Here is a 14,495-nt window from a genome sequence, read left to right on the forward strand (position 1 = left end):
TTTTTTTATACAATTTTTTTTACAGTGTATATATACTACTATTAAAAAGTTTGGGGTCAGTACGTAATAGTTTTATTATTATTTTTTTAATTTCTTCTTGGAAAAAATGCATTACAGTTTCCACAAAAATATTAAGCAGTACAACTCAAAATATCAAGAAGAAATTGATAAGAAATGTTTATTGAGCGCCAAATTAGAAGCATACTAGAAAGATTTCTGAAGGACCACGTGACACTGAAGACTAGATTAATGTCTTCTAAAAAATTCAGCTTTGCAATCACATGAATAAATTGCATTTTCAAATAATGTTTGAACAGAAAACCATTATTTCACACTATTACTGTTTTTACTGCATTTTTTATCAAATAAATGCAGCCTTAGTGAGCATAAGAAACTTTTAAAAACATTTAAAATCTTACCGACCCAAAACTCATTCTCAAAGCATGATATAAGATTTCCCCCATAAGAGATTGTTTAAAATCACAAAACACAAAATATTAGAGTGATGAAAAAACATAATTAAATTCAGAGAAGCACTGAATGTTAATGATACGTGGCACTGATTTTTTTTATTTTTTATTATTCAAATTCAGTTTAAGCTATATAAACAAATTCAATATTAAAGCTAATTTACGTGTTTGTTTTTGAACAAGTGTCTGTGATTATCTCCTCTGAAAGACCAAACATGTTCAAGCACATTTAGGGGACAAACAGTGACAAAAGTAACATCTGCTGTCACCAACATTCCCTTACCCATCTTCACACACTCACACACCCAGCTGTGTCTGACATCTTTAGTTGTCGGACTCTCACAGTTTATTGAGTTGTTGTCAAGAGTCTCTTTGTGTCCGTATGTGTGTGTGTGTGTGTGCGTGCAAGAGTCGCTGTTTGGCTCCTGCTGGCTTGTAAACAGTCTTATTAATTGGTTATTAGATTCACCTTCACTGACCTATCAGAAAATCTATTAAAATGCAATCTCTCTTCTTGTAGCCTTTAGATGCAGGTGAAGAATACAGAGAGAAAGAGCAAGGTGGAATCATAATGAGAACGGTAAACTCTGCTTAAGAGTGTGAAAGAGTTTGCGGTTAGACACTGCAAGGCCCAGCTAGAGAGGTCTGTTCCTTTAAAACTTTTCCCATGATCCTGTATAATTCATGTTCTCAGTGCAGTGGACTAAACCCAGAGATGTTTGCCACCCTCTACTGAAATGTCAAAGTCATAATGTTTGAATACTTCATTTCTGACTTTCTGTGCTACTCTTAAGGACATTCACACAATGTTGAGAAAAGCTCAACTTTATGTAAATGCGATGTGATGCGGTGACTACCAATGGGACTGGAGACATATCACCTGTCTCCTCCAGTAGTTGAGTTTAGGAAATAGAGAGGAGATGTTATGTTATGAGCAGTTGAACTGCTTTACATGATTATGTGTGCTGGATTATTATCAAAAATTAGGCATGAAAAAAACATATTCAGGTCTTTTGTATGTGCTTCATTAAATATGAAGCTGTTTTACTCAAGATACCTTCAAAGGAGCTACCAAAGATGAGCATGACCGATGTCCATTGCATAATCAATATCATTATGGGCAGTAAAAATATCTAAATATATTTAGAACAAGATACATGTACTTGAGACTCCAATAGCATATAAAGGTTTTCAGAGAATAAACAGTACTGTTCAAAAGTTTGGGGTCAGTAAGAAGATTCTCACCAAGGCTGCATTTATTTTCAAAATACAGTAAAAACAGTAATACTGTGAAATATAACAACAATAAAAAAAACTAGTTTAATAAATTTGTGTAATACATAATACAAAATGTTTCTGTGATGGCAAACCTGAATTTTCAGCAGCCATTACTCCAGTCTTGAGTGTCACATGATCCTTCAGAAATCAGTCTAATATATTGATTTGGTGCTCAAGAAACATTATTGTTGTCAATGTTGAAAACAGTTGTGCTGTTTAATAATTCTGAGGAAACCATCATTTTTTCAGGAACCTTTGATGAATAGAAAGTTCAAAAGAACAGCATTTATTTGAAACAGAAGTTTTTGTACCAATGTAAACGTTTTTACTGTCACTTTTGATCATCCTTGCTGTGTTAAAAAAGGAAAGCAAGAAAGCAAGAAGGAAAGCAAGCAAGAAAGAAAAATCTTACTAACCTCAAAACTTTATGTATCTTGAAATATCCATATTTTACTAAACTCACTGGTTTTCCTTTGTTTATCTTGAAATACCTGTATTTGACTAAACCCACTCCTTTTTTAAGCATTCATCCAACTAAATACACGAGTTTTAAACAAGAAAAGCTTAAAACAAGAAAAAGACAAGAAAAGCCATTTTTCTTGCTTAAGACAAGAAAAGATAATTTGCCATTTGGGGCTTAAGGATACTTAGACATTTTACTGGAACACAAGACAAAAATACTGATGAAGAAATATTTTGAAGAAAATGATTTTCTTTTTTGCATTATGTATGAATGGGCCATTACACTTTAATCAGGACAGGCCTTCATCCTGAGCTGTGGGACATCCACCTGGTGACTGCTACCACCATAAAAGTCATGCTGAAATATTTAAAATTGTTACATCAGACAGTGAAATCAGTTTCTATGCATTTTAATAATGCATCCATAATCCGACTGATAGTTCATAGGCAATGAAAAGCCTTAATGTAAACACCTCAATGGGGAGAAATAATCAGATCTTGAAAGAGGTGGAGCAGATCTGCCAGTTTAAAGTAAATGATCTGCAAAATAGCTGCTTTATTGCTACCGCTCAGCATGCGGTGCTCAGGACACCGGACCATCAGAGTGAGGGGGCACACGTCCCTCCTGGAGAGTTTGCGTCACAGCGTGCTGCATCGATAACAGCAGCCAAAAATAGCACTGGCGTGATAGACGGCACAGGCTATTTTTGTTGGGGTCGAGAGAACCTATTAAATGCCTGACCCAGAGATGCATCACAGTCATTGACTGCTGGATGGTTTCTGTCCTTTTTCTGCAGGCTGATGTTTAATCCATTTGGACATATTTGAAATACAAACACACTTAAGCTAATTGCTTTGCTCAGAAAGACAGATGGGAAGAGGTTGTTTTCATCCCTCAGTGAAAGTCCACATTTTTGTCACAGACGCGTCTGAAATGAAATTAGAATTAGGAGTGATTACTGACAAAAGCCCGTTGGCCTTTTAAAAAAAATGGATGCTGAAAGTGGTTTTGCACTTTTGCTGGAAGAAAAATGCATTTGTTTTATAAGTTAAAACAATCTTGTGTGACCTGTAAAGGTACAATTTTGTCTTCATATGAAGCTTGCCGTCAATCATTAGTGGGCAAAGACACAATCCTATCCATAACAAGCTTTGCCACAATGTTGTTATGAAGACAAATTGGATCTAGAAGAGACGTATGGACTTTAGGATGTCCGGATGAAGGCTGGGCACAATTCCTGAACATTAACCAACAGACTTTCTGGTTTTTACCATCACAACCTACTGTACACTCTCAGGAAAAAAGGTACAAAAGTTGCCACTGGGGTAGTACCTTTTCAAAGGGTGCACCTTTGTACCTTATTTACCCCTAAAGGTACATATTTGTACCTTTTGAAAAGGTACTGCCCCAGTGTCAACTTGTGTACCTTTTTTCAGAGAGTTTACACACCTATTAAAACCTCACTGACCAATGACAGTATCAGCTTAACAGAAGCATATTCACTTCCGGATAATGTTAGGCATATTATTATCGTGTCATTGCCATTGTTGACACAAAATATGCACAGGATATAGCTCAGTTTTGTCTAAGTTGAATCAGTGGGACCTGCAAAGAGGTCTACACAAGCCTCTAAAACGTAAAACTTAATATTGATTTAGGTTCTCTTTCTCTCTGGATTCTTTCTTTCCCTGAGGAAACACTCAGATCCATCCATTCATTAAATCTCTCAATGGGGCCATCAGCCTCACTGCTTCTGCTGTGCTATTGCATAAGTCCAGGACTGGTGGAGGCTGCTGTGTCAGCAGATGTTTACTGAGGGTGTTTTTTCATTGTACGTGCTGATCTAACTGCTTGAGCCAGACATCTGCAATACTAACTAGTTCTGATAGACCAGCATATGTTGTGTTTTGGATGCTTGCCTATTTTGAGATGTTGGTCTCTACACATGGCTCCTTAACTAGCCAGTAAGGCTACAGTACAGGTCAAACAGATTCACCAGCTAAAGGCCATTGCCGCTGGTCCACCACAGACTAACTGGACCAGAATGAAAATCATTTTAGTATTTTTAAAGAAAAAGTATATTTCCATTGTAAAATTAACAAATAATTTCAATAATAAATACATAAATAGATACATAAATTACTTTTTACAGTATTTTTAAATGTTGCATAAATGCAATCCAATAATCTTCTATATATTAAAGAACAGTACTAAACAATGTGGTAACATACTGTTATTAATTCATTAATATTTAATTACTGAATTACTGATTTAAAAAGTGCATAATGTGTATATGAATACAATGCACATAATTGTATAGGAACAACCAGTCAGTAGCTTCACTGATTTTTAGTTGTATGCTGTGTTTGATTCATTAACTGATTCGGAAATCTGACTATACTGGTTGTTCCATATGTTTTTCACTTACTATAAAAAAGAATAAACTCATTAGATTCATTAGTTTTGAGAATCAGACTAGGGCTGTAACCACCACAGACATCAAGTCCCCCCAAATAATTAGAAATGGCCAAATTGTCCCCCCAAGATGGCCAATCAAATTTTCCAAATGTTCTTTTGATTTGCAATAAAGAACTGACTCATTAGAGTCGTTTGTTTGGAAATCACTACATTGTTTGCACTGCCCATTTTGCAATAGATTCAGTAGCAGTGTTGCAGCTCTAGTGCAGGAAACTTGGTCCAAGTATATTCATACAGTATCCTGTTTCATATGGATATTTATTTAAAAAAATGGAACCAGTTCTGAAAAAGCTTTAGTTAAGATTGAATTAACTAAAGCAATATCACTGTCTTCTTTAAAGTAGGCCTAGTATTATTAAAAAGGTGCCAAGGGCATGTACTAAAACACAATAATGATCCCATCAGGACAAGCAATTTCAAGAAATATTCACATAGTAGCTGTACTCTACTGTGACAGATATGTGATTCATTTCAGCAATTTTGGAAAGTGATTGCATTTTGCTACAATGCTAACCTGTGACAATTCAGCATCTGTATATAGGATGAAGAGGCCTAATTGTACAAATGAACTAGAAAACAGCAAGAAGCTATTTCCGGTGGTCTGACAGTACCATGAATAATGCATCCTGATGAAATGTGATGCATTTGGAAAATCATACGGTATCACAGAAAGATCAATGCTAATCAATAGGATTATTGTTTGCAATAATTCCGTACATAAACAACAGGAACAAACTGGTCTAGTTGGAGTGACAGGACCAATAAATCTGCCTCTCAATTTAGCACATTAGCACCTCACAACAACATACACACATATTTCAATCGGGCTATATTATCCATATCCACCAGCATAAACAACATATTCCTGCCCATATTCCACAACCCTTTCAGTGGACTATTACTTTTGACTCAGTTGGGAATCCTCTGAATCCTAAACAACAATCTACAGGCACCAATAAGCCATGGATCAGAAAGCAGCCACACAGAGTTTTGCTTTGAAAATGAATAGCATGACTTAATATTTACGCCCCTAACATATACAAACATTCAAGAATCTCCTCTTACAGCAGTAGCTCTCAACTTTTTTGACTGCATCAAAATTCAAATTCAAATGCTTTTCTGATGATTTTCTGGATAAGAAGTAAGGATAAGAATTTTCAAAAATATTGTTGCTTACAATTTCTACCATATAAATATTTTCAGCATAAATACAAAAATGTATATTCAAAAAAAGTATAAAAATTCCCATAGTGATTTCATGTCTATAAATGACACATTTATAATTAGGATAACATATATATCCAGGTTTTTCTAGACCATGGGAATCCTGGTTATTTTAAATCATCTTGACGTCCCTATGGAAGTCTGCTGAGGCCCCCTTGTTGAAAACCACTGTCTTACAGCACAGCATCACCAGCAGTCACATCTTCATTAACGAGATCTCACCTGCAAATAATGACAAGGCCTCATGGAGGACTTCAGATCTTGAGGCATGGTCGGTTTCTCCAGGTTGAGGGAAGATTTGCGGTAGGCTTCTTTAGCCTGGCTGACAGTCAGCGTCGACCAGGAGCTGCGCTTCATAAATTTGCCTTCAGGGGCCATAGAGATGCTCTCGCATGCCGAACATTTCACATCGTTGTTGCTCTTGGAGGTCTTGAGCGAAAGGTCACCAAAGTGGCCATGGCCTGTGTCCGGGTAACAGTGAGTTATATGATCTCCGTGGTAGCGGCTCATGATGCTGGGAGTCCGGTAGGTGCTGTCGCTGTCCAGGTTGTCATCAGAACTCCACCAGCCTGCTATCCCTGAGCGTTGCTTGGAGTCTGACTTGCGTTCCTTACTCTTACTCCGTTTGCTGTGTTTGTGGTTCCCATGGTGATGTCCGTGATGGTGGTGGTGGTGGTGTCCGCTGTCTGAGCGAGAGTCTCCCTTGGTGCCGTTCATCTTGGATGACCCCTCGAGCGAGTGGGATTTGGTGAAGAGCTTCTGGACGGAGTGCACCAGGTGGCGGATACGCCCGGGACTCTCGTTACGCTGCTCGCTGCTTGTGGTGGTTCCGGATGTGCGCTGGTACTGCAGCGTGTGAAAACCATCTCTATGAATCGGCAACTGCTTCTCGAACTGGTCCAGGAGGTTCGCGGGAATACGATTCATCTTAACAGACCCGCTGCCCCCACCGCCAACTCTGATCCCTCCACTGCCACCGCCACCGTGAGAAGTGGAGCCGTCGTCTCTCGAGCCGTCGTGGTGTGAACTGTAGTGCATTCTGGGAAAGGTGCTGCTGGAAACGTGGTCAGATGCCATAGAAACGGGCATTACCATGCACTCCGAATGGATGGAGCTGCGGGGCGAGCAGCGGTGTGGATCCAGAGGGCAGCTCTCGGTCGGACTGAGTAGGTAGGGAGAGCGGGAATCGGGGCCGACATGCTGCAAGGGGTCAAGGGACTGATCGCAGTCTGGCAGCCTACAGGAGTGACCTGATGTGAAGGTGAGCTGAGGACGACCGCTTGATAAACCTTTCATATTCCTGGGAAGGGGGAGGTAGCTGTCTTCATCGAAGTATGGCGGTGGAGACCATGAATCTAGCTGATCTATGAAAGACAGAGAGGAAAAGAGAGTGGAGAGGATTAGTGAGTTTGATTCATTTTACTTTGGCATTCAGCATCAGTTTAGACCTCGTTCAGTCTTTCTGCAAAATATATTTTGGGGCATTTTCCCCATGGGCGTGTAGGAAACATTAATAGGGATGTTTGCAAAACAGTCTGCCGTGATTCAAACGAGCTGATTACAAAATCACTGTCGTTTCCGTGAATTCAAGCAATCATGCGGCAGCCTCTCAGCTGCACAGTCATGGAAAACACGACACTTCAATTCATGAATGGAACTAAATCATGTTGTCCAGACGAAAGCACGTCCCACAGCCCTCCGCCGATCCGCCCCATCTGGTCCTGCCAAGCCTTACGAGGACAGAGTTGCAAGCCTTGCCATTTATCCAATGCAAAGTAAAATAATAGCCTATCATTTCGGAACCGCTGGGCCATCCGTCAAAGCCAGCTCCGGAGAGAGAGGGAGCACTTCGAGGTGCTTCAGCGGTTGTCCTTGAGAGACATTGCTCAGAGATTAAAACCACATTCACTGTGATCTTTCATCACAGCCACATATGGGCAGCCTGTCACTAACTTCATCAGAGCTCAGAGATGCTGTTTTTTTTCACATCCAGCTGTTTGCCCTTTCTGACATAACTATTTTATGCTGCTGGATCATATGTCATTTCACACTGGTGATTAATGTGAATTTTCATGTGGTGAAAGTACAGGGTAATGCATATTAAAATAAAGGTTATTTTTTCCTTTTTCAATTGCTGGAGAGAAAAAATAAACAGAACATGTTAGTTTTAATGAGTTTTTCAGTGTCAAAAGTGAAGGCTTGATAAACCCCATTCTTTTTTAATCTCAACTAAGGTATTATTAACAAAGTTGTTTTTCATATCCAAGCGAAAGCACATAGTTTGGCATACAGTATATTTACATTCTGAGAAAATATGCATATGTAGAGCATTTAAACTCCTATTTCATCTATGTAGGCTTTAAAGCTGTTAAAGAATAGCCAATTAACCCTGGAAATTTCCTTTTTTTTTGTGTTACATGCTGGCACAGACCTCTGATGACTTGAATTTGACTACATACTAAAACAAGCCAAACATGGCACCAGTGCCATAGTCAAACCACAATGCAATGCACAGTACTAACATAGTCAGACTGAAGATTATTTTCCGTCTTTATTTTTAGTGTTACATCGCGTGGCTCGTGTCATGGCCATAACTTCTGTTATCAGACAATTTCACATACAGAATAAATTAATCATATTAAGCTTATTATAAATAGATAATTTATAAAATGGCATCAGTAGCTGAAAACTTTTGTATGTAGCTGCAAGGTGTCGGTATATAAGACAAATTAAAAATGACTGAGCATACACGTACGTCTGTGTGAAAAATACATCGACAAGTCAAGAATTCACTACTGTTCAAAAGTTTGGGGTCAGTAAGTCAGTTTTTTTTAACTAATACGTCCATTAAGCACAGATGCATTAAATTAATCAAAAGTGACAGAAAAAGACATCTATAATTCCACATAAAATTAAGCAGCACAACTGTTTTCAACATTGATACTACGAAATCATTATTAAGCACCAAATCAGCAAATCTGGAGTAATGGCTGCTGAAAAATCAGCTTTGCTATCACAGCAATAAACTACATTTTAAAATATAGTACATTTATTTGAAAGTGTAATAATGTTTCACAATATTACTGTTTTACTGTATTTTTGATCAAATAAATGCAGCCTTGGTGAGTACAAGTGACTTCTTTAAAAAAAAAAAACGACAAAATCTTACAGACTTTTGAACCGTAGTGTATTTCTGAAAAACACACAGGGCCCAGAAAAGAAGAAAACACATATATCTGATTCACACTGGTAGCAAAGAACTGGACTGAAGACAACAGCAAAAACATCTTGGTGTGAATTTGGAAAGAAACCAATTCAAAACCCTCCCTTGTGTTTAATTAGAGCACAAACAGAGTACTGACCCATAAGGAGATCTTTAGCTCAGGTCAGCACACACCATAATGATGCCCAAGTCCATCTTGATTGAAGAGGACCTGAAGAAGAATGTCAAGTTTGTTTATTCTGAGCGTGTAAAACAATATTCTAGAGTGATAGCGAATCACAAAGAGGCACTTCATTAAAATTAAACTTTGTGAAAGGCTGAACAACACAGAGAATCACATTAAAGCACATCCAGAACAAATGGTCCAATTTGGATCACCATCTGTAAACACTGGCCAATGCAGACACTTCATTACGTTCTTTCAAAGGTTAAAAGCAAGGAACCTTCATGGAATCAGGGTTGTTCATCAGAAAATCGAAGAGATGCGATTGTGTTCTTAACTCCCATAAGGCTCTGCAATAAACCACAATGTTACATTTCTGAATCTGAGAGGATGGATGAAACTGACAGGACCAGAATGGTTCTGGTCTCATTGGAGATGTAATAGTCTTAGAGCAACCTGTCATTTGTTATTTCTCCTTCATCGAAATCCAACACAACTGCAGTGAAATATCTGGAGACAACAACAGAGAAGCAGATTGCAGACAGAAATTAAAAGCTTTATCTTTTACACTTTGCTTTTAAAAGAGACAACAGAGTGTTTCTAAACCTAGTCAGCTGAGCTTTTCTAAACCCAGTGGACTAAATCAGCCACAAGAATATCACCTTGAGAGAAGCAGGCCCGTAATTCACTGCAGAAAGCAGAGAAACTTACACTATATCAATCCAGCTGCTGACAACATATGCCATGTATTTGATGCTATTATATCTTGCCTGAATTTCAAACATATTTTCCATATTTAATAATTATTATTATTAACAACAATGATAATAATGAAGGCCGCATCTGTTTGATCAAAAATTCAAAAATATTGTAAGAACAGTAATATTGTGAAATAATAGTACAATTTAAAGTATATTTTAGAATTTCCAGCAGCCATTACTCCAGTCTTTGGTGTCACATGATCCTTCAGAAATAATTTTAATATGCTGTAAAGTCTAATTACCATCTATTACAACAAAACGCTGACACACTTTAAGAACAATTTTAATGGTATAACAGTTTATGTGAAGTCATATATGACCAAAAGTAGTTTATTCAGTAATAGCTCTGACTAATTTAGTGAGTGAACCAATTTAGTCACTGACTCATTCTGGAGTCGTTTTGATCGTTGAATTAAAAAAGAACCAGCTCGTAAGAGTCATTTGTATATGAATCTGACTACACTGGTTGCGCTGCATATTTGTTGGCTGATGAGAACTAGTTCTCAATTCTGAACCCTACAAATAAAACCCAAACAATTTTTCTATAGCATGAATTTCAGTGTAATTGGCTGCTGCATATTAAAAAAAAAACTATATTTATCGGGGTTAACCAGTGAGTTCTTTGAAAATAAGGTCTGTATTCTGATGGTCCATCCTGTGGTGGATGGAGAGGGCCTTTGGTCTCAGTATGAGTTCAGAGGAGGTCATCTACGGCTCTAGAGATTTGTGTGAGTGTTATGGCACTGCTCTACAGCCTGAAGCACTTCCTGTCACCTCATCTCATGATTTCAGCATTCATACCCTGGACCGTCCCTGCTGAATAAATACGGCTCACTGCAGCATCCTGCATACTAACAGCATGAGTGCAATCAGCTACAGGCGCCTTCATGTCTCTCCCGCTTTCCTTGTCTCTCTGCAGGGGGCAGCAGGTAGAAGCTTTATTTTGCTGACTCTGTCGCTACAGCATTGCTAGTGAAGACAAATGATCCATCCGCCACATTAACACCAGAGAAAGGTGGCAGTGAGACCTGATGGACCTGCTAAACCACACCATCACATCACATCACCATATATATATATATATATATATATATATATATATATGAAATTATATAATACTCTGAATACAATGCATTCAGGGATTACATGCGATGCTGCCTTAGAATTAGCCTAAAACAAGACATCTTAGGAGGCAGCATAATTGTGTGTAAAAAACATATGAAAGCAGGAGATATCACTCTTTTGTCACTCCAACATGCTTCATTAAGCAGAATGTTCCCACAATGTTCTACTTTGTTCCAGCTTGACAATTAATCCTCCAATTAATCACCCCACTCAAATGTGATTGCCACAGCAGTTCTTTTCTTTTCGCTCAAACAATCTCTCTTCATTTTATGAACTCACTTTTACAGAGCAAGGACATCTTTCTCTCCTGCCCCTGAGAGAAAGAGAGAGAGAGAGAGATTCCTGGAGTCCGATAAGCCTAGTGAGTTCCTGTTAAATGCTTATCGTTAAGGAGTGAATTAGCATTGCGGTGATGAGGGCTATTATCTGTGCCTGGTTCTTCTCAGTGTGGTAAAACATGCTTATCCCAGCAGTCTAAAGACAAATATTTGGCATAAAGATAGATTTATTATGGAATGGAAAGATGACAGAAAAGTTAAAAACACCATTTATAAATATCAACAAATCATTCTTATACACTTTTGAGTGTATAATACAATATTGAGTCAAAACAACCCAACCGCTGGGTCAAAACAACCCAATAGCTGGGTTTGTCCCTTTTTAACCCAACATTTTTTAGAGTGTACTAATGCTTACTTAAGGGGTGTACCAACTGACAGCGATTTGCAGTTGCAAAGCAACTTGATGTCATTCATTTTCACTTAAAGTTGGTGATTTGTGGCAACATGAATGACTGTTGCTGATAAGATATTGATATATGCAATTTTTGAGATTAATTTAATTAATCTGCATAACATACTTTTAATTGCTGTTATATCAATTGCTCAATAAAAATGTTAAAACATTTTAAATGTGTCTTTGTAAAATGCAGGGTAGCATTGCATTTCTTAATATTGCTGCAGCAGAATCTGGGAGGTGAAATGTGTTTCATAAATCATGAAGCTAAACCTGCAGCTGGTGGGTCCATACAATGAAGCTGGCCTGAAAGTGTCTGAACACAGAACTACGCAGAAAGAACACAGAACAGCTTGCTATAGGAAATCCTTCAGGAGTAACCCGTTTATGTAACATTCAAAAACAGACTCACAGTAAGTCTTTAAAAAAAGAAAAATGAAAACAGTTCAAATAAAATTTGCAGTTGCCACAGTAACTGGTACTTACCGTGTCTTCAGCTGTGTCATGTGACAGAAACAGTTTCAGATCTTTGCAGAAACGCCGTCAATTCATACAGTATTAAAGACACGGCGGTAGTGAAGTCAAAACCCAAAAGAGGGATGTTTTACAGCTTCATGAATGGCACCTATTGTACCATATTGCATATTAGTTTCAAACCAAAAAGTCAAAAACTAGCAAACTCTCCCTATCTCAGCTGCCTATTTACTGTATCATAATATTAAACAAAGCTGACAATCCTGTCACTATACCACAGCTGGGGATGTCACCAAGTCAGGCCTACCAGGTGCCTCTAAACCACACCTTACTATGAAGTCATGGTCTAATTCCCAATAGTAATTGACATGAAAAGTCACCACTTAAATTGTAAACACATCCAAATCATGTAAGAAAACTATTTATATTGCTGAAAATAAAAATTAAAGCTCTGTAAAAGCTACTCATATTGTGCTAGATCTTTTCAGGACCACGGACAGCTCCTTAACAGTTAGGCTCTTTTTCACAACTACCAATTCAAATAACTCTATTGAACATAATTCGATTATAATATAGTGTGCTGCAGCCGTGACGTCAAAACCCAGATGACTAATCCACCATGGGTTCCCTCAAGATTTTCCTATGGGTTTTTTATAATGGGGTTTTTCAATTTATGAGTAAAATAAGGTCTGTGGCAACCAAAACATGACAATACTTGGATGTGTTGTTGTACAACGTAAACTACATAGTGCATACATTTAAACCCAAAACGTTCTTATGTATTATGCAATTTCAGAATAGGTGTGTGTAATTTACACTGTAGAGCAAAACGTCCAAAAATCATCTATTTTTATTTACAACAGAGCTTGTTTTACTCATGAATTAAAAAAACCAAAGGAAAATCTCGAGGTAACCTATGGCAAATAAGTCTCCAAGGTTTTGACGTCATGGCTGCAACACTCTATAGACTGGGATGAAGAGCATTTAAGGCCCATTAACACCAAGAACTTTAACTATGGTGACAACTATATTTTCTACACCAATGGACAACAACTGTCTATTATAAACTTAGGCTGCATTTATGTGGTCTGATGCTTTAAATGCATTTTCTCTTTAAAGCCAGGTGAATTCTAATTTGGCTTCTGACTGCAAAACTGTTCAGAAAGTGATTCTAATTCTATAGTTTCTCTATGTCATTATTGTTACAGTTGTGATGTGGACTTTCCTAGAATTAGAACGATTATTGAAACTTTATAGTTATTGTTATAGTCATCGTCCTTGGTGTGTGTGGTCCTTTAGTGTTCAATAACAATGCATTAATAGCACTGCTAGGTGTGTTTAATACTTTAATTCTATTTATAAGCAGTGTTGGGGGTAACTCATTACAAGTAATGCGAGTTACGTAATCAGATTACTTTTTTCAAGTAACTAGTAAAGTAACGCATTACTTTTTTTATTTACAAGAAAATATCTGAGTTACTTTTTCAAAAAAGTAATGACAGTCACTTTGTTTTCCCATTTATTGACTGACAGCTCTCCTGTCCCCATATTGGGAGAAATCGGGAGTACAGAGGCGCTATGTGACCATGATGTTACTGTAGTTCTAGACTAAATGTGAATGTGCATTAATTCATCCCACTCACAAAAAACAGATTTAGTATTCATCAAAATGAATTAAAACAGTGAAATGCAAACTCAGAATATGACGCAAACCTGCAATAATTAAATATGTTAAATAACACAAATGTATCTAATCCCATTTTATTAACCAATATCTTTGCTGCTGACCTTTGATGATCCAGTTCAACCATACTAATAAGCAAAAATTACTTTAGAGAAACTAACAATTGTGCTTTGTTTTTTTTATTGCTGAAGAGTGTTTCTTCTCCTGCGTTCTACTGTACAGACGTGAATTTACTTTTGCTTCAGCAGCCTGAGGTTTATTCATTACACTTTTTGGTGTGAAAGGGCTTTTATATGTGCTATAAATAAAACTTCTTGTATTAAAAACAATCAAGCCCTGCTTATATTTAAAAAGTAAAGCGAAAGTAACACAAAAGTAATATAACGCAATACTTTCCATAAAAAGTAACTAAGTAAC

General features: G+C 37.5%; 1 protein-coding gene across 1 annotated transcript in view; it reads right to left on the reverse strand.

The window, feature by feature from the left end:
• Positions 1-14,495, reverse strand: part of LOC107654879 (disks large-associated protein 2-like) — a 164,304-nt gene that overhangs the window by 51,220 nt on the left and 98,589 nt on the right. The window contains exon 4 of the mRNA XM_016442184.1: positions 6,136-7,277. Coding sequence (XP_016297670.1) covers positions 6,136-7,277 — 1,142 coding nt within the window. The remainder of the gene's footprint in view (positions 1-6,135; positions 7,278-14,495) is intronic.

The sequence above is a fragment of the Sinocyclocheilus anshuiensis genome, unplaced genomic scaffold (assembly GCF_001515605.1).
Source record: "Sinocyclocheilus anshuiensis isolate Anshui unplaced genomic scaffold, SAMN03320099.WGS_v1.1 scaffold335, whole genome shotgun sequence".
In the NCBI taxonomy this organism is placed as follows: domain Eukaryota; kingdom Metazoa; phylum Chordata; class Actinopteri; order Cypriniformes; family Cyprinidae; genus Sinocyclocheilus; species Sinocyclocheilus anshuiensis.